Here is a 21,717-nt window from a genome sequence, read left to right as displayed (position 1 = left end):
ATGTAAACATTTGCGAAATCGTATACATTTGTGAATGTTTAGATTGAGCTCTTCCAGCAGTTCTTATGTGGTTTGCAGGCTGTAAATGACAGAAGGAAGGAAGGTGTTCCTGTTGTATGAACAAAGGATAAATGCACAAATCAATTATCACTTTCAGGCATCCATACCAATAAAGTGCAATTCTTCCTCAAGGACCCAGTCCTCCAGAATACTGTGACTTGTCAAGAGTTCTTACAGACAGATACTGCCATGGTAACAGCAAGCTAACTTGTGCCAAGTGTGCTCTTATCTCAAAAGGAAGCCTGTGATGTACACCACAAATGCTGTTGAAGTTACAGATATAACTGAAATGAAAAAGCAATGTCGACTTTCGTTGTTTTATTTGCAAACAAACCAACATCGTAAAACACACATATAGCAAAGAACATGGTAAAAAAAAAAATACATTCACGTTCATTTGTAGGAAATTATATGCAGAAACAGAATAGCTACATCCAAAATGTGAGGGGGCACAAAGTACGTGAGAATGGCTGTTTTTTACTGCGTTCCAGAGCAATAATCATGCTTATTTCGATGTAATAAAATTATATATATATTCTGCATACCTCTTGAGCGGTCTGTATCCTCCTGGTTCATTTTTAAAGAAACTGTATGCAGATTTGCTTCTGCTCAAATCTGAATAAAAGATTGAAAGGAATGCAAGTCTCATTCAGTACACTAAGTTATTGCTTGCTTTTCTAAAGTTAGCCAGCAGGTGTACCAGCTAAGATAGTTAGACGAGCTAGCTACTCGAACTTGCCTGATGGCTTTTTGGTGGCTAGTTATGAGGTTGGGAACCTATCTGGGCTAGCTAAAGTCAACTTCATGACATTTCTAGGTCTAGCAGTATTACAGAGAAACAACTAAACAGGACAAATCTGAGGGGGCACATGCCCCTGTGGGCATAACGCTTCTGATTAGCTACTCCACCTACAGTACAGGCCACACTTCAACATTTCAAACCCTCGGCAAGTGAGGAAAAACTAAGGCAACCAAAACTGTTCCCTTGGACTGGAACAGGCCCAGACTGTGTACACCTCAAACTCATTGGAAATGTACGATTGTAATGTTGAGCTTATGGTGTGCTTCCTCTACCAATAATATGCAGTGATAGCATAATTGTTTGTCCCAAATGGCACTCTATTCCCTATATATTGCACTACTTTTGGAGATAGGGTGCCATTTGGGATAATTTGCTATTGACTATAATGGAGTGTCATTCAGCTCGACCGTCCCCAGCCTCTGGAACGCCCTCCCGGACCACCTGAAGGCACCACAGACTCTGGGTTCCTTTAAAACGGGCCTAAAGACCTTTCTCTTTAGGAAGGCTTTCTGTTGACAGCTGTGCTCCTTGGTGTCCTTGTACCTTGTAGTGTCAGCTTGGATCTTTGTCTCAGTGACCCTGTCTAGTTGCGTTAAAATATGTATTTAGATTTTTTTTAATCTTATGCACTTTGAGATTATTCTTTATAATGAAAAGCGCTTTACAAATGTACTTAATTGACATGTAAATACAAAATGTACAATAAAAAGGAGGTTAAACAAAGCTTAGTGCCCTGTGAAATAAATTAAAAAAAATGTCAAAATAGCATAGTAGTTATTTGGGGAGATCAAGCTTACCAACACACATTTTCAGAACATCCACCCACAGGACCAAACTTTGAAAGCTGCGATCTTTGCTCTTTGGAACCAAAAAAAGACGTGTGGATCACTCTATAGTTTTCCCATCTCGAGAGTGATCGCAATCAACAGCAACTAAACAAGTCATTCAAATTGAGACAAAATAATGAACGCACAGGGCAGAGTGTGTAACGCAAAATAAAATGAGCACATTGTGACACATTCACAACTGGCCTGAGACGACCAGAAAGATGGAAGGATTGGCTAGTCCCTCCTAACTCCTCTACAGTACCTCTCCATTCAGTCTGTGTCAATGGAGGAGACACTGACTGGTCACTTAGGTGAACGGGCACTAAATGTACCAGCAAGCTCTGCAAAGAGGGAAGAAGTGGCCATACACAGACGCCTGTGAGGACATGCAAAGCAACTGAATGGGACATGTAAAACGGCTAAAGGCGATATGTAAAATGAATAAGAGTAATCAGTACAATTTGTTTTTAATGCAGGAGAGTTCAACAGCAAGTAAGTCTATCAAAGAATGCCATCATCTTTTCAAAATGTGTGGATATTTTAAACAAAACAACAAAAGTCCACTTATCAAACCTGAAGCCATCCATACACTAGGGCTCGCCAACCCTTTTCCTGGAGAGTTACTGTCCTGTAGGTTTGTCTCCAACTCTAATCCATCACACCTGATTCTAATAATTACCTGGTTGATAAGCCCGAATCAGGTTAGTTCTAACTGGGGCTGGAGCGAAAACCTACAGGAGGTTAGCTCTTCGGGACCAGGCTTGACGAGCCCTGCTATACATGCGAGATACTGAATAAGGTGACTATGGGAGACCACCAAGTCTTTACATATAACACAGATATTCTATTGTGAATGCCCCATGGCCACTGATACACGTCACATTTACTTCCTAATTCTCAAAAAAGGAACTCTCTTCTCATTATACTTGTGAGAAGGTGCTGTTTTTTTTCTCTTCAAATAACACACTTGAGGTGCATTTTAGAACCAAAATGGATTTTAAAAATTGGTGAAATGTACTGCATTGGTTGAGTAACTATGGTGGAAACAGACAGACATTGAAATAGGACATAAGTGTAAAAATGGCTACTAGTCAGCGAGCATCTCTTCAGCCTCTGCATTGAAAGGTTACATATCACCTCCAAGCTAATAGGGCATAGTGCAATTACGGGGGGGATAACAGATAAAAAGTGATCAGGGAAGCACGGAACGCAAGAGGTTAGAATGAGATGGGTAGAGGGTAGAATTCGAATGTATGAAAAGATTGAGATGGGGGGGAACATTGGTGCTGAGAGAAAGTCCCCCAGACATCGGCGTGGTGGCCCATGGTCAGAGTCACTGTTGAGGTCAACATCAACTGTTGTGATGATGCCAGTCTGTCAGGGGGCTCAAACGTGTCCCTGTCCAAGTCCTGCATCCATCGATCCAGGAGGAAGAAGATGGAATGTCACGAAGCTAAATTACTCTTCCCCTCAGCTCGCAGTGCCCGTCAGACACTGTCGGAGTATACTAAGTCTCTTACACAGACTCAATCCCAGTACTGTCAAAATCTCCCTTTGGCTGCCATGAGGTGTGGGTGTGTGTCTGTGTGTGTGTGTCAGTTGTCTCTTTCACAGAGTCTTCTGATGCCCGTTGGCCACGATCTTCCCAGACTCAGGGTCTGTGGGGCTGTTTGACAGTTGTAATTTATCCAGACCTGGCCAGGAGGAGATAAGGGGCAGAAATGTCATTAAAAAGACACACACAGACAAGGAATATATATATATTTTTTGAAAAACACTGAATCCATCGTTTGACATTTTCTACATCAGACATCCTGGGCCTGTCACAACAAGCTTTAGAGACTTTCCCCGTTTGCCTCATCATCTTCACATCAGTCCAAAGGCACAGTGGATTTTGATATCTATCTATCTGGCTGCAGCCACAGAAGTCATATTGCTGCCTAGGTTGCAGAGAATGCAGACCCAGGCAGCCTTGGAACAGGTTATGAGTTGTGACAGAAGTCGCCATCTCTCTATGAAATATGTCATTTGGATTGATTATTACTGAAATGACCAAAAACCAAAAGGTTAAACATCTCGTCAGTGCAAATAACTATAGTAAAAATGATAGAACATGCAATCATACAGCATTCATTTGGTTCAGACAATCTGAGCACAAAGCGTATAATAATAATAATACAACTTTATTCATTTCGCACAATTCATACAGAGGCAGCAACTCAATGTGCTGTAACATATAAAATAATACAAAATAGAGAAAGAAATATGACAAACCAGTAAAGCAGCATAGAATGCAAAACACAAGTACAAACAGGATAGGACATTAGAATATTAAAATAAGACAAAACTAAACAAAATCTAAAATATCCAGACTAATTAAAAGCCAAGCTAAAAAGGTGAGTCTTCAGCCCGGTACAGATACAGCTACCGAGACACGACGGTGTTACTTAGCTTTACAACAACGTTCGCTTGACCTGAACGGTCTAGTTTTAGAACGTCTCATGACGGCCGCTGAAGTTTCCAAGATTAAACATGTCAAATCTTAGCAAAAGGCGCGAGACGATACTTGTCAGTTTAGTCAATCAAAGAAAAGTGCTAAGACGCTCTGTGTTTAGCCAAGCAGACAGCAAGCTAGCTACTTGCTGTAGTTAATAGCTAGCTTAAATTGTGTGCCCCGTTTCTGGCGCATGTATTCTATGATACTTGTCTGCTGAAACACTTTGCTACAAAACAACTTTGTTTCAAAAGTTTGATCAGGTACAGGTACAGAGGCATCGTTACCGTAGAAACAGTCTCAGCCGACCATATTTATTTTTGTATCTTTAGAAAGCTTATAAAAAATTATACAACTGTCTAGTTTTATCTCATCTCTGCTTATGACGGCTGTTGTATCTGTACCAGGCCTTAACCTTCTAGACTCTAAGCCCTGTCTGAGCCGGGGGAGGGTTCTAAGCGAACATATGGAATTGTTTTAAAAATGGTCATACCAGGGATTATTTAGCCTTTTGATTTTGACATTTAAAACCCCTGAAGATATCAACAAATATATATTGGATGAAACATAGAATTTGGAGTTAGTGCTATTAGCCAATAGAAACGCACTGAATAACAGAGTCACTACTTGGAACAGACAGTCCAAATGAAAGTCCCCAAAAAAATCTAAAGGAAGTTTGTTCTGAAGTGTCTGTCCTATCTCAGAGATATAAGAGCAGGATTTTTTTTCTTCATGTATTTATCCCCTTATTTTAGGCATTAAACTATCTCCATATATACTTCCATAATAAAAAAAATAAAAAAACTGGTACCGGGGACCTTCAGATGAGTCCAGGTCCGGCCGGCCTGCCAGGCAGACCTAGACATTTTCATAATTTTTGTGAGATTCTCAGCTTTACACCGAGGGGTCATATTAGTGTGTAGCCCAAACCGTTCGGACACCACAGACCTTGTCAGAAGAGGCTGTACCGACTTCAGACGAGTCTTGTGAGGCTTTTTGGCACCCTAGCGCAAAATGGAGAACACCACTGTGTTCGTGAGAGTCATCTTTCAATAGAGTTTGTACGCCAAACTGGTTGAACGCTACATACGATTTTGTGAGAAAACCCATTTTCGGGATGTCTCATGGTCTGACAAACACCGCTCTAGCTCTGCCACCTTTCACTGCAGGAGGTATCGGCGGATGCAGTTGATTGAGACACAGCCAACGCAGAAAAACATCTCTCCAGCTTAGACGGATTTTGATGGAGATTATTTTGTTATGTTAATTATATTTCCTCGGGGTGCGACCACTGTAGGCTAAGGGTTAAGAACGAGACACACCATGAGTCGAGTTCGCTGTCCCCTCTGGACTCTTAAGCCAAATCACCAGATCCTCAGGCTTGCCCTCCTTCAAACGTACCAAATTGTTGGACATTAATGTATTAAGGCTCTCAAAAACAACTAACCTATCAGTTGATAGCATTAGGGCCATCTGGTGCTGCACATATGTATAGCTGGGTGTCATTTGCATAGCTATGAAGGGGTAACATGTATAATGAGAACAAAAGGGGACCAAGAATAGATCCCTGGAGGGACTCCACAGGTGATATCTGCTCTCCCTGATTCATTCTTCACCAGGCAGATCAGAATGAAAAACGGTTTAGCACAGTATCAGAAAGACCAAAACATTTCGCCAGACTACCAGTTCTACCAATATCTTATGGTCAAAAGGTATCAAAATGGCACTTAAATCTAAGACGCTGTACAGGTGGAGGATTTCAAACGCTCTTTCATTTATCATGGAAAACTAGCTCAACGGTGGGAGGCCGAGTTAGGGGACAATCTGGTTCAGTATTGCACAGGGACTGCACTGCCATAGCTTATGTTAGCCATTTTTACAAGGAAATATAACGCAAACTCCTCACATTTAGACGATGAAGCCTGGCTGAGCCAGTCTGCCGCCGGGGCTGGATAAAGTAAGCGAATAACTGAAAACAGTATCCTTGGATTTTTCTAGTTGTCTGTAATAACCTTTGAGAAATGGGCTTGCCTTTCTTTTCATACAACTTTATTATAGATAGCAATATGTTCTTAAATAACATATAAATGAACCTGTAAGCAATCAATTGTTGAAAACAGTATCCTCGGATTGTTCTCATTGCCTGTAATAATCTTTGACAAGGCTCAATTATTGTATATAGCAATGCATTCTTTAAGAAAACCGGTAACTCAATGAACCAGTCATTTTGTAATTTCTGCTTTGTTTGACATGAATATGAGTATATGAATATAAAGATGTTACCTAATGCTTTCAAGAGTTCCTCTCGGATCGCTGAGGTGAACTTCCGGACTAGGCAGAGGGTAGTTACCACGGCAAACAGCAGGTTGTACGATAGGACGATATAGAAGTTTCCCAGCCAATTGAATCTCCCAAAGTCTCCGAGAAGATCAAACCTGGTGATACCTGTGAAGAGTGTTAAGATGTTAAATAAAAGACCACCAGATTCAATGTTCCGCCATTTGAGTGGATGGACTTAATAACACAAAACAATCAACTATATCATGATGATTTTCAGATACTGGAACATAGGGGTTTCTCATGAAACATAACATTATTTGCACACTGATAATTCTACATCATTAGCTAGGTTTCCATCTAAAATTGCCGACATATTTCATGTGAATATTCTAAAACCGGCACACAAAAAACTATGTGCTCATTTTCCCACCAGAGATGTTTCCATCAAACTGACTTGTTGTGGATAAAAGACTACACGCATAATGACGTAGCGCTCCTAAAAAGAATTGTTGCGATTCAATTCCAATGTACCGAATAACAAATACAAAGTTGTTATTCTGTACATTGGTTTCCATCTCATTTTTCATCTCTACCGACGGTTTCGTCAAACACTAAATAGCGAACTTAACCAATCTGGTTTTGGCGCATGCTCTCTAGACACGAGTACACTGATAAGATTATATGAGATATGCATAAGAGAAATATCATTTTATTTGATAATTGGAAGCCAAGCACTGATCATCATGTCACCAGAATTCAAATAATAGCCGTAGCGTCATATTTAGCCTATTGGAAATGTCCATGGTCACCGTGCACTTAACCATCATATGAAGTGCATCATAACTTGTTTCATCTGCCTATAAACTTGTCCTGCTTTTCCACATCGTGGTTGTAGGCCTATACGCAACGATGGTTATTATATCAATATTTGCACATAAAAAGGTGTTTCAACTGCCATTTCTTGCATAATACATTTGACAGACACAAAAAGATGTCCTGTTTCCATCAGCCTTTGAAACCTGATTACTGACACCAGCTCTTACCCCTGGTTGAGTTATCTGTCTAACTAATGTGGAATGTAGGCCTATCAATATTCTAGGATTCCCATTGAGATGTAATGATGAGCAGCATTACATGATTGGACTTTATTGATGGACTTTCCAGTACGGAAAAGAAATGTATGAAATGTATGCATTCACTACTGTAAGTCGCTCTGGATAAGAGCGTCTGCTAAATGACTAAAATGTCAAATGTAAAAAAAAAAAGACTAAAAACCAAGAGGAATCGATACACACACAGGGCAAACATCTGGAGAGAAAAAGATAGCTTGATTCTTTCCCAGAGACAGGCACTAAATATACATGTTCTTATTTCCAAACACCTGTGGCAAGACGAGCACTGTGTTTATAAGCACAAACCCTTCCCTTTCCATGACTGCGTGGGGTTTCGGCGAATTAACTATTTAAGAATGCCTGTTCTTTCGGCTGTTGAGGCACTTTGGAAAGTGTCTCTCTTCAATAGGCCAACTCTTTCAACAGGCAAGAAAGGCCAAATTGAAAGAAGGGCTTATACCTCAAAACCATTTGATGTACACTGCATATTAAGATACTCAGGCTATGGCGGATCCAGGATAGACAAACCCCTTTATGTAACGGATTTAGCAGCCAATGCCACTCTTCCTGAGAAAAGGTAATTTTCATTGTCTGAAGGATTACATATTATTCCTTTCATAGGAAACGGTTTTGTTAGTGGGACCTTAGACAATTTGTTAGCGTGTAAAAACCGATTGGGGGAAGAAAAAAAACGGAAGAAATGAGCAACACCCCAGGCATCATGGTTATCAATGAGACCACCGTCACCTGCACACATACACCTGAGTCAACTGCTCTGAAGTACACATATCTAATTCAAACAGTAAACAAGCAGAATCTTGTACGTTTCCGCTGTAGCCAAGACAGCTTGTGCAACTCATGGCGGGCGGGTCTGACCCCCTGCCGAGAGGGAATCCTCCATTCAGGCCACTCAGAGACATTCACGCCATGTCTTGTCTGAGTCAGTGGAGGCTGCTGAGGGGAGGATGGCTAATAATAATAATGGCTGGAATGGAGTAGATGGAATGGTATGAACCACATGGAAACCACGACTTTGATGTGTTTGATACCACTCCATTCCAGGCATTAATATGAGCTGTCCTCCCCTCAGCAGCCTCCACTGGTCTCAGTGTATGCTTAGTATGAATCATAAACAGAACAAACACCTGAACTTCATCAGAACTTCACAAAAACGACTTGTACAGACTTCACAATGATATCATTGCTGGCAAAATTGCTCATCCCTGAGATAATAGGGCTAGGTAGCCACTTCCTCCTGTCCTCTATGTAGCTATGCACACCTCTGTGGTTATTCTGATGAGGAACTAATGCGTGAGACGTGCTGCAGACAGTGCTAGTGCATTGTGAGGTTGATTCTCTCCTCCATCTATCCATCTCTCCAGCACTGACAGAGAGAGGAGCGTTTGTTTATTTATCCCCCCCATATAGCACATTGTATTGGTTGGAAGGATTTTATATAATCATTTCAATTGAAAAACTTGTTTTGTGTATCAGTTCATAAACCAGGTGCTATTTTTCAACTTGTATGGCACAGCTGTCAATTTTTTGGTCCTTAAATAAAACTGGTATACTTTTTTTATTTATCCCAATTTTCTATAACAAATTTAGGTTTTTAATGCAAGGCCGACAAACAAATTCCTTACCTTCTCCCCCTTGTCTCTTCCATTTTTGCAGTAATGATGCAATTAGTTGGTTGTAATTTTGAATAGAGCAGACATTTCCATGTATTCTTGTTAGCTGCATGTGTGACATAACTCCACCAGTCCGATTTATGATATATACTGCTCAAAAAAATAAAGGGAACACTTAAACAACACATCCTAGATCTGAATGAAATAAATAATCTTATTAAATACTTTTTTCTTTACATAGTTGAATGTGCTGACAACAAAAATCACTCAAAAATAATCAATGGAAATACAATTTATCAACCCATGGAGGTCTGGATTTGGAGTCACACTCAAAATTAAAGTGGAAAACCACACTACAGGCTGATCCAACTTTGATGTAATGTCCTTAAAACAAGTCAAAATTAGGCTCAGTAGTGTGTGTGGCCTCCACGTGCCTGTATGACCTCCCTACAACGCCTGGGCATGCTCCTGATGAGGTGGCGGATGGTCTCCTGAGGGATCTCCTCCCAGACCTAGACTAAAGCATCCGCCAACTCCTGGACAGTCTGTGGTGCAACGTGGCGTTGGTGGATGGAGCGAGACATGATGTCCCAGATGTGCTAAATTGGATTCAGGTCTGGGGAATGGGCGGGCCAGTCCATAGCATCAATGCCTTCCTCTTGCAGGAACTGCTGACACACTCCAGCCACATGAGGTCTAGCATTGTCTTGCATTAGGAGGAACCCAGGGCCAACCGCACAAGCATATGGTCTCACAAGGGGTCTGAGGATCTCATCTCGGTACCTAATGGCAGTCAGGCTACCTCTGGCGAGCACATGGAGGGCTGTGCGGCCCCCCAAAGAAATGCCACCCCACACCATGACTGACCCACCGCCAAACCGGTCATGCTGGAGGATGTTACAGGCAGCAGAACGTTCTCCACGGCGTCTCCAGACTCTGTCACGTCTGTCACGTGCTCAGTGTGAACCTGCTTTCATCTGTGAAGAGCACAGGGCGCCAGTGGCGAATTTGCCAATCTTGGTGTTCTCTGGCAAATGCCAAACGTCCTGCACGGTGTTGGGCTGTAAGCACAACCCCCACCTGTGGACGTCGGGCCCTCATACCACCCTCATGGAGTCTGTTTCTGACCGTTTGAGCAGATACATGCACATTTGTGGCCTGCTGGAGGTCATTTTGCAGGGCTCTGGCAGTGCTTCTCCTGCTCCTCCTTGCACAAAGGCGGAGGTAGCGGTCCTGCTGCTGGGTTGTTGCCCTCCTACGGCCTCCTCCACGTCTCCTGATGTACTGGCCTGTCTCCTGGTAGCGCCTCCATGCTCTGGACACTACGCTGACAGACACAGCAAACCCTCTTGCCACAGCTCGCATTGATGTGCCATCCTGGATGAGCTGCACTACCTGAGCCACTTGTGTGGGTTGTAGACTCCGTCTCATGCTACCACTAGAGTGAAAGCACCGCCAGCATTCAAAAGTGACCAAAACATCAGCCAGGAAGCATAGGAACTGAGAAGTGGTCTGTGGTCCCCACCTGCAGGACCACTCCTTTATTGGGGGTGTCTTGCTAATTGCCTATAATTTCCACCTGTTGTCTATTCCATTTGCACAACAGCATGTGACATTTATTGTCAATCAGTGTTGCTTCCTAAGTGGACAGTTTGATTTCACAGAAGTGTGATTGACTTGGAGTTACATTGTGTTGTTTCAGCGTTCCCTTTATTTTTTTGAGCAGTGTATTTACAAAGATTATACTGCTTTTATTTTTTTCCACAAAAAATAATGTTTTTTTTTGTTTCAATTATTATATTTCAGTTTAACCATAATATTTGTTCTGTCTTTTCTGGTGGATTATTCTGAAATAGCAACCAACTTTCTATGGCTTGTTTTAAAAAGTGACATTTTGGAGATTATTTCATTTTCAAATAACCAAAAGTGAGATGTAATCTGAATAAAGGGGAAAAGGGCATTCTTGAACACCGGGTGAGCCATTCTTACTAATCTGCTGGAGAACCAGTTCTGATTTAAGTATATTTTTGTGTGACTGAAGCCTTTAGTGAGAGATCTAATGCTTTAATATTTAATTGTTTCTGACCTCCAAATTCATATTCATTAAATAAATAGGCCCGTTTAATTTTGTCGTCCAGTGTAGGCCGTCATTGTAAATAAGAATTTGTTCTTAACTGACTTGCCTGGTTAAATAAAGGTTAAATACATTTGTTTTTTCACCATTCTATTGGTAAACGACATGTGAATGTAAAAGTTTTATTTTTTTGTGATCCAATATGTAATATAGTACACATAATTTGGTTGTAATCCAGAGAGGTTAGAAAAATCATCAACATCCTCTATTTATTTGTAATTGTACCTTTATTTAACTATGCAAAACAGTTAAGAACAAATACTTATTTACAATAGCCGCCTAGGAACAGTGGGCTAACTGCCTTGTTCAGGGGCAGAACGACAGATTTTTACCTTGTCAGCTCGGGGATTCAATCTAGCAACCTTTCATTTACTGGCCCAACGCTCTAGCCACTAGGCTACCTGTCGCCCCTCTATGAGGCTGTGGAAGGATCCAAATTGTGGATTTAAAAGAAAACATGAATCATCAGCGTACAAGGACACTTTTGTTTTTAAGCCCTGGATTTCTAGCCCCTTGATGCTATTGTTGGAGCTGACTTTTATAGCTAACATTTCGGTGGCCATAATAAATACATATGCTGATAGTGGACAACCTTGTTTTACTCCGACAGTTTAATACTTTGAGAAATTGCCATTATTTACTATTTTACACCTAGGGTTACTGTACATGACTTTAACCCATTGTATACGAGATTCTCCAAAATGTTAATATTCCAGTCATTCATATATAAATTCCAGTCGTACTTTATCAAAAGCCTTTTCAAAGTCAGCTATGAATACTAGGTCTGGTTTCCCAGATTTTTCAGTGTTCTATTGTTTCCAGTACTTGTGAAATCATATGGAAAAACCACATGACTTCATGTGGAGAATCGCAAGGGTTTTAGTGCTCTTAAAAAATAAAATTTAAAAAGTGACACTAACAGGTGGATTAGCCTGAGGTGGATTAAAATTCTTCAGCAGTAAATATTGTAAACTCTTATCATTCATTCCTGTACTTTCTTTCAATGTTCTTAGTGTGAACTAACTCACAGTGCATGCACACAAGCTGTGTGTGCATACATCTTTTATTAAAACACGACAAGCATACCCAATATCAATAGATCAACCAACCATTCAATTCATCACATTTAGCTATTCCAAAACTGTCATAGCTCACTGAGGTAATATTTGTGGATTTAAAAAAAATAAATAATAATATTCGGCAATGCCTGCGAAACCGCTGCACAACAATTAGATTAGGAGATTGATTGAGTGTCTAAAGATGTATTTACAGCCTCTGCAAGCAGTTGGCGAGCATCGAGGGCCTTTAACCAAATTGCCTGTAAAGAGACAGGAAGAGGGGGTGGAGAGAGATCGCAGTCAATGCACCATGCCACTACAGTCAAGCTAAATTCATTTGTAATGCTAAAGGTTTAGATCTCGGGTTTGGTATTAGGAGAAAAGCTGATGGGAAGTAAAGGGGTTCTTGGCATTAGAAGAGACTACACTTACATCCCAAATGGCACCCTATTTCCGATATAGTGCACTACTTTTAACCAGGACCCATAGGACTATATGGCATATGTCTAGAGATGATGTAACCCCTCTTAGAAGAACCGGTCTTCCTCTGATCACTCGTTTCACTTCAGCCAGTTTTTAATCGCCACCATTTTGCAGAATGTAGCATTGTGTATTACTGTGTGAATGTGGGCCAAGTGGAATCCATCTCGTCTCACCATCCGTTCCAAGTAAGATGGAAGACACCATGGTGATTACATTAACAGACTCATTTTTATAACACATCCACTAAATCGGCGGAGAAAGGTGGCCTATGTATTCAGTCGACTTCAGATTAGGAACGATAAAAGGACAACTAGAATAGCATCTATGTAATAAATGGTGATTTTCTGAGATGGTGGTACTCCGTTTGATAGGGTGCGCACCAAATGGCACCGTAATTCCTTATATAGTGCGCTACTTTTGCCCAGCCACAGTGTATTATCCCAGGAACAGCAGCCAGGCTGACAGGAGTGACCAGAGTCCTCTTTGCTGCAGTCTCTCACTGTGCTTTTGGGGACACTGCAGATAAAAGTTACACAAACATACATGGGAAGAAAACTAACTTCTCAATGGGGGTGGGGTTTGTAGCGCATGTCTTCATCCTAAATGGCACCCAATTCACCGTGGTTCAAGTAGTGCACTATGTAGGTAAATAATAGGGCTCGACGCCGACCTTTTCACAAGTTGAAAAATGTAGGAGCACACAAAGAAATGTAGGAGCACAATGAAAAACATTTGAGGTAACAAGTCGTTTTCTTTGTAGTAATGGTGCAATCATGACAGTCATGAATCTGCGCTCAGTGTCCTCTCCATGGCACTCAGGGGCTGCGGGACAGTGAAGTAATCATCGCAACAATTATCATCAGGGTGATTTTTGTTTTTCCAAGGCGCACTGGTGCTCCTAAATTACAATTCCAGGTTGCACCGCAAATATTTAGGCGCATATGCGAGTAAAATATTTGCACTCTTGAGCCCGGGAATAGGGTGCCATTTCGGACGCAGGATATCTCACTCTGATGCTTTTAAACACACACATACACTTACATAACTGGTCATTTTTAGCCATCCGTTTCCCTCCCTGAAATAAAATGTGTTTATGGGACTTTTACCCTTGTCTGCACCCTGACTAACCCTGCCGTCGCTGCCACGGAAAAAAACAGTACCGAGCACTCCCATTTCAGCAGCATTACAGGTCCCATGGCTCCCTTTCAAGAGAAGCTTAAATAAAACATGGCGTCCGTCCGACAGGAATTCTGTACAAGCAGCAGTTATCATAAGGCATCAGACCCATTTTCTCCCACATCGCCTCAATTCTTAGTGATGTTTGTGTTTATGTCAGACCTGGGTTCAAATACTTGAAAAATCCTTTCAAAAACGTTGAGAGTTTGCTTGAAGTGCCAGATGGGTAGTATTTACAATTTGGAGACTTTCCTATTGGTTTGTTAAGCCAGGAAAGGATTTTTCCAAGTAGTTGAAACCCAAGTCACCTGACTTACTTTGCTTAAATCGACCATGCCCTCCGGTTCTCTCTCTCACAAACACCACCTTGACACGTTAATATCTTCACAAAATGGCAGAACGGTAACAATGAAGAGTTTCGATTTCCCATAACACATATTCAAAACTCCCTCTCCCCATGTCGTCCTCCAGAGGGCTTTGGATGGGGGTGGCCTTTATACGTTTATTGCATCTCATCTATTCAGCGTCACAGAGCAGAAGCTGTTGGTATTTTGCAACGCTCCCCACGACTCACTGTACGCCGACACGCACACAGACGACGACGATGCTATTTAAACAGCTGTGCCTGCAATCTGCGAGTTTATTAGTACCATTGTGAATGCGCTGCTACACCTGTCAGTTCTTCCTCTCTTGCGCCATTCCCTCAAATCGCCATGGCAAACTGTGAAGGAATTTAACCTGTTAACCTTAACGGTCTGAGGGGCTGGGACGGCAGGGGATAGGTGAAGTTCTCTGACCGGCCCTCGTGGTCATTTACTTAAGACCGGGAATGGGATGGTCACCTCACCTCCAATACGTTCGTCATGAAAACAATCCTAAGCGGTCCACTAAACACGTACATCTGTGCTCACCTATCGGTTCCATCAACTATGCTTTAGTGCGCTACGTAGGGAACGAGGTGCCATCGGGGGACACCCCCCCCCCCACCCCCCAAAAAAGGTTGAATGAAAGGCAGGAGAGACTCACCAAGTGTTCTGGACATGACTGGCAGGGCTGAACTCAGCACCAGGATGGACACACAGCAACCAATGATCTACATGAGGGAGACAGACAGGATTAGAGTATAGAACTTTAACTCGTGAACTCGGGTTAACAAATAGATAGGCCATGATGAAACGTTTGAGTGTGAGAACTGGGAGGGCAAGAATAGCTTCGCAAGTCAGTGTGTGTGTGTGTGTGAGTGTGAGTGTGTACACACACAGAGACGCGCACACACACCTCTTCAGAGTAAATGGATTCCACATATTGTGCAATTAGTACCTCTGAAGATGCTCATTACCAGGTTCTGCTCCTTTGTGGCTTTCGAGTCCTTTCACCGAGTCGTCCTGGCTAGTTACAAAGCCTCACCGTTCCCCCTGCTCATTACCAAGTGAATGGCTACCACCGTGGGCCAAACAGAGTACACACACACAGTTTTCCCCCCGATTCTCTCTCACTGAAAATAAGAGCTTGCACGGCGTCCGTGTTTACGCAACGCACAAACAAATATTGGGGCGAGAGGTCAACTGAACCATTCAGATTGAGGGTTGGTGAGGAAGACGCCAGAGGAGAGGGAGAGAGAGAATGAAAGCAAGGGAGAGAGAGAGAGAGAGAGCTGAAGAGGATGAAACAAAAGGAAGCCTAAATATATCACCTTCTTCGTGTGTGTGTGTGTGTGTGTGTGTGTGTGTGTGTGTGTGTGTGTGTGTGTGTGTGTTTACCGTAGTCATAGTCGTGTCGTCTTTCCTGGGAGTGAGGCCTTCAAACACTCGCAAGCTGTAGAAGCCGACAACGGAGGACACCATCAAATAGCTGTTGCTGAATCAAGGACAAGACATCCTTACGCTTTCGAGCCAAAACGCCTTAGTATGGACATTTACTGACATTTCAAGTGGCCAGTTGGCACCTTTTCACAAAGGGTAAAGGTGAAAAGAGGTGACGAAACACGACAGAATGTCCCGGAAAGTGTCCGGCTAAGCTACGTCTTAAGTCAACACCACCAGTCCTAGGAATGTCACTGGGATCACCATGGAGCAGGGGCCATATGTATCAAGTGTCTTAGAGTAGGACTGCTGATCAGGGATCAGTTTTGCCTTTACGATCACAATTACATGGCCAGAGAGGACCTGATCCTGGATCAGTACTCCTTGCCTGAGACACTTCATACGGATCTGGCCCCGGAGCAAAGGGGGTCATTAAAAGGATACAACATGAGGACGATCTCCACGACGGCCTGGACGACTCCGAACGTGGACAGTGAGGTGTTCCCAAGTCCCCGATCCTGGAACGACAGAGAGGGAGAGTGTGTTTTGTTAAGGACAACTTCGATAGGATAGAGACGAGGAAAGGAGAGAGTGTGCTGAAATAGCAATGGGCTGGATTCAAATCCCATGCTGCAGGTGGTAGTGACCACAAGGCTAGACCGTAAATCAAATCATTCAAAATTAGGATCTCTCTCTCATGTCGTTGCGTAGTCGGAAGGACACAAATAAACCATGAGTAAAATGATTGTACATGACAAAGTTAAAGTGAAGTACTTAGTGAGGTTCTGTAATCTGTGGGCATGTGATTACAGAAGAAGTTCCAACTTGGCACAAATCAAAGTTCTCTCTTCAAGACAGACAGAATCAAAATCGGCTCAGTAATGGATGGAAAGCGATGAAAGAGAGAAAAAGACTCCCTTTTTAAATCACAGTCAATCACACAGCATGTGAACAGGTGTTCAAACAAGCGAAAAAGGCATTGAAGTGCTGACGGTAAAAAACGTGGAACATTTATTCAAAAAAAATGTAAAAATACTTTGGCAAACATATCGGATCTTTTTTGCCCTGCCCATTTGAAGTTAGTGCAGGGAAAGAGATACATCTATATATACACACGCCACTAGCCTCGGCATCTGTGTGATATTTGCTTTTGTCAGACTTGGCACCGTAACTGTTTACATTAACCACTTTTTTACTTCAATCCAAAGCGGCTCAATGAGCCGGTTTCTCTGTGTTGGAGCGACACAGCAGAGGAAGACAACGTCTGAGTCCCAAACGGGACCCTATTCCCTTTACGGGGCACTTCACCACGGCCCAAGGGGTTCCGTTTTCAAAAGCGGTGCACTCTCTATACCGAATAGGGTGCCATTTTGGGACACAGCCAATGTCTTTGTCTGCTGCGGTGCACTACTTTGGACCAGGGCCCGTGGGGCTCTTCTCAAAAGTAGTGCACGGTTTACAGAAGAGGGTGGCATTTGGGATGCTGGCCTGTCCGTTGGAGAGATCTATTCTGTGGCACACAGCGACACAGGGACACGTTATTGTTCAGAGTGCTGCATTTCTATCAAGTTGAACACTTCACCGGCGTCACGACTAGGAGCTAGCCCCGACTGTATTCAAACCTTAAAAAATAAAACACTTGTTCATACACTCTGCACACTCGCTCTAACACAAGCGCTCTCTGGTGCACGCAACACACACACACACACACACAACACAAAGAGAGCAAAGAGAAAAGAAAAAAAGGGAAGTCTGACGGGTCGTTTCATGCATTTTTATGCAAGTGGCATCGAAAGGAGCTTACTGTAGAGATGTGCTGCAGAGGCCCCCTCAGAGAATTAGCACACAGCATCTTGTGTCATCTATTAATAGTGGAGCGGGAGGGGGTTGTGTGTGTGGGAGAGGGAGTGTGTTATGCTTGTGTGTGTCAACGTTATGGGAAAGGTAAACTCTTCAGTGTTACCGTTCTGCCATTTTGTAAAGATATTAACATGTCAAAGTGGCAGGTGTGTGTGTATGTGTGTGTGTGTGTGTGTGTGTGTGTGTGTACGTGGCAGCTTTCTCATTCCGCCTCTCTCCAACCTGGTCTCCTTTGCATTCTAGTGGTGGGTTGGGGCGGGCTGGGGCAGAGGGTAAGGTCGGTGTCGGTCGCAGCCTGCCGCGGCTGGCTCATTCAGACACGCCTTGGTGTGTTTGTTGCTTCTGGGATTAGCGGTGAACAGCACCTGTGTGCAGGTGAGGCCGTGAGCCCGAGTGCAGAGCGTGTACACACACAGCGGTCGGGGCCAGCTGGGCCCTTCAGGTGTGTCCCGTCCTCCTCCTCCACGCTTTGATGTACTTCACATAGTTTTAATGACGGATAATAACAGAAAGAAAGAAAAAATATATACTCCGTGGATTAAGATGTTTTTTTTTGTGTTGCAAAGCTGCAGACTGACAAGGAGCTGAGTGTCATCAGTAGGGTTACAAAATTCTGGGAACTTTCAATACATTCCCTGGTTTTCTCAAAATCCCAGTTGGAGGCTTTGCGGAATAGGGAAGGAATAAGCAGGAAATCCGCAATCCTCCAACCCGGGATTTCTTGAAAAGCAGGGAATTTATTGAAAGTTCCCGGGAATTATGCAACCTGAGTCAAAGGTTCAGAGGTCTGCGGTGGTGGGAAGGTGGGGCTCTGGATGAAGGTTTCCCTAGGTACAGATCTAGGATCAGCTTCCCCTTCCCCAATTGTAACCTTAAAAAAAAAAAAAAAAATTAAAAAGGGACAATCCACAGTTGCTACATCCATTTTTGGGATTTAGAAATGAATGAAATATACTCAATGACCCATGAGCTTAGTTCCACTGTCAGACCCCCATCAGAACCCAAAATATGAGCCTGTTTTACTCCAATGTTTGGAAACAAAAATATGCTTAAAACTAGGAATCTGTTTATCTTGGATTGGTCAGTCGTTTCATCAATTGCTCTAATGATTTTTTAGAGTGGTTACATTTCTTCAGGCCCATCCCTCAGCTTTTTACTAAAACCGTGCGATGCTGTGACGGCCCTAATTCCACAGGGGACGAGCCGGCAATAACACTTATAAAAAAAAAATGTATAATAATGATTGGTCCTCTTAACACCCGTTCGCCAAGCTGTAAAAAGCCCTGTCCTGCCTGACTGGATCGGCCTCCTCTCCTCTCCTCCCAGGCTGTCTGAGTCAGAGAGAGGTGGAGGACGCTGGAGGTCGGAGCAGCCTGTGGTACTCAGTATGCCGAGTGCCACGCGGTGTTGTGAGGGAGCGAGAGAGGGGAGGGAGGGAGGGACAAACATCCGCAGTGCCGTTCCATTGTGCTGCTGTACTCTGCTCCTGGCCCTACGGCTCATTTGACTTTCCCACAGTCTGGAGGTCACGGGCCCTCTCTTTCCCCCCCCCTTCCATCTTCCTTTCTCCCTGTCCCTTCTCCATCTCTTTATCCCACCTGGCCCAGTCCTCCCGCTCTCCCCCTTCCCCCCTCCTCCTTCCCTCTTCTCTCTGAGAGCATAGACAGCGTATGAGGGCATTGGGACGCAACCCCCCCCCCCCCCACCCTGTCGCCGTAGCGATGTGAGATCAGAGGCGTGGCATCCATCCAGCTCATCAAACTCGTAAACCATTTAGCAGTGCTGTGGCTGTCAGGGGGAGGGAGGGAGGACTCAAGCTGCATGACAAGCGTAATTTGGGGGATTTTCAGCGATGCGTCATGCCAAAGAAAATATCTCCTCGATAAAATAATTGGAATGTCGAGGAGGGCAGCCATTCGCCCGCAAGACGAGCTGAGAAATGAGGCAGAAATAAGATACATTTTGTTGCCTTTGTCAGACGAAAGTAAAAAACACACACACACACGACACTAGCGCACACGCACACCTTGGTCGTACCAGATGAAACGAGATAAAGAGATTAAGAAAGTACATTGCATGCAAGAGGAGATGCAATCTGGAGGGCCATTAAGCACTCCAGTCAGACAGACGGACTCATAAAAGGAGTTCACCTGGCCTGCCTGCTGCACACAGTACCACAGAGCTACTGACTGAACACACACACACACACACACACACACACACACACACAGAGGAGAGGGTAATGCAGCTTATTTCACCTGCCGTGGACACACACACATCACACGTTTCATCTGCATACCACTGTGAAATGACTTTCAATGAGGAGCAGCACAACAAAAAGGGGACCATAGCTCTGCTCTGATAAACATCTGGCCCAGAGCTTTCTTTCCTTTATTCCCAACATGCACCTGAGCATATCCGGAATTTGATTTATGTCCCCGGCGACCGCCGAGCACCTTCGCAACGGTCTAGTTTAGTAGCGGCCTGGCTCTAAGTTTATCTGTGTTGTGTGTGTGTGAAAACGGGCTCCAGTGTGCATATGTTTAAAAAGGGGAACAGGAAGTAACTCTAGCCAGGCCTACCGTTGATCCCTTTGGCATGGCCGTCTCATCCACCAGCAGATAAAGGATATTCAGCGCCACCAGCAGGACTGAGATAGTCTACGGAGGAAGGGAAGGAGCCGAGAAACAGAGGGGTTTAACATGATTAGGTCAAAGACAACACAGAACTAATCAATAAGTGGTCGTTTTGTCTGTCTTCTGGAATGCGTGTGTTCTGTAAGCAGTTCCACACTTAGCTTGAAGAATCTCGGGCTCAGCAAACGCGCCGTCGCTGTACAACACTGAGCATGCTAAGAGAGGCAGATTACTCTGTGTGTGTGTGTGTGTGTGTGTGTGTGTGTGTGTGTGTGGGGGTTCAATTGAAAGCCCAGCTGTCGCAGCGGTGACTATTTAGCCGAGCCTTTCCTTAAACACGGTCGACAAAAGACACCACACCCAGGGGCTTGATGCTCAGTGCTGCAGACGGGGGTCAGGTGGCTCCCCGTTCCCGATATAGTGCACTATATAGGGAATAGGGTGCCGTAGGGCTTTGGTCAAAAGTAGCGAACCATATTGGGAATAGGGTGCCATTTGGGACGCAGACTGAGTTGACCCAGGAATACCCCCCCCCCCAGCCGCCACCAAGGCTTTCTACTTTATATACGCCATGGGTAAACGGGGGCTTTAGTGGGACTGACTGGCTGCAGTAGTATCCATCTGAAGACTCACCGTCCCTGTGAGCAGTATTAACATCACAATGGGGTACAGCAGGTTCTTCTCCCATGCAGAGGCTTTCTTCCTCCTCTCTACGGGAAGGAAGAAGGAGAAGGCAGGGGAGAGAGAGAGAGAGAGGATGAGGGGGGCCGAGAGAGAGGGTGGGGGTAGAGAGAGGAAGAGACAGCGCACGTGCGGAGAGAGAGGTCAGTGTTGGGAAACTACCACATCTCGCAGAATTTGGGGTCCTACCGTATATGCAAATACGAGCAACGCCTCTAATCAATCGGTCGGGTAGAAACCGGAAACATCCGGGGGGGGGGGGGGGGGGGGGGTGCCGACCCGCTCAGGAGTTTCTTCTTCGCCTGGTACATTAGGTTAAATCAAGAGTGAATCACCTCCGATATTATTAAAGACTGTTTTCCTAAATTGGTTCATTAATTAATATATCAAAGATATTAAAAAAGGTGAGCAGTGGCACCTCATGGCCTCAAGGTTTATTTAGAGTTAGTTGGTTTGGTTAAACATATGGTGAATGTGTACCAACACCATCTCTTCTCTCAGGGCCCAGAGGGGCTGAAGGTAATATGGCCTTCACAACAAACCAGAACATCACAGTCTTCCTCTTTAATTAGTCAGACAATCTTCATTATAGAAACAGATCAAACAAAAGCTGAGATTCTGATGAACAACTTGATTTTTAAGTCAACCTGTTAAATGATGAGAGGTCGTGCTGCTGCTGAT

General features: G+C 43.7%; 1 protein-coding gene across 2 annotated transcripts in view; it reads right to left on the bottom strand.

The window, feature by feature from the left end:
- Window positions 1-2,140: 2,140 nt before the first annotated feature.
- lmbr1 (limb development membrane protein 1) overlaps window positions 2,141-21,717 on the bottom strand; it is a 68,552-nt gene continuing 48,975 nt past the window's right edge. For both annotated transcript variants that reach the window (XM_014180667.3, XM_014180666.3), the window contains 7 exons: window positions 20,989-21,065; window positions 20,302-20,379; window positions 16,304-16,377; window positions 15,818-15,908; window positions 15,084-15,150; window positions 6,467-6,628; window positions 2,141-3,383 (listed from right to left, as the gene is read on the bottom strand). In XM_014180667.3, the coding sequence (XP_014036142.1) occupies window positions 3,298-3,383; window positions 6,467-6,628; window positions 15,084-15,150; window positions 15,818-15,908; window positions 16,304-16,377; window positions 20,302-20,379; window positions 20,989-21,065 (635 nt within the window). In that variant the 3' untranslated portion in view covers window positions 2,141-3,297. The remainder of the gene's footprint in view (window positions 3,384-6,466; window positions 6,629-15,083; window positions 15,151-15,817; window positions 15,909-16,303; window positions 16,378-20,301; window positions 20,380-20,988; window positions 21,066-21,717) is intronic.

The sequence above is a fragment of the Salmo salar genome, chromosome 29 (assembly GCF_965601325.2).
Source record: "Salmo salar chromosome 29, fSalSal1, whole genome shotgun sequence".
NCBI classification, from domain to species: Eukaryota; Metazoa; Chordata; class Actinopteri; order Salmoniformes; family Salmonidae; genus Salmo; species Salmo salar.
The sequence above is the reverse complement of the archived record's forward strand: the minus strand, read 5'-3'. Positions and strand labels throughout refer to the sequence as shown.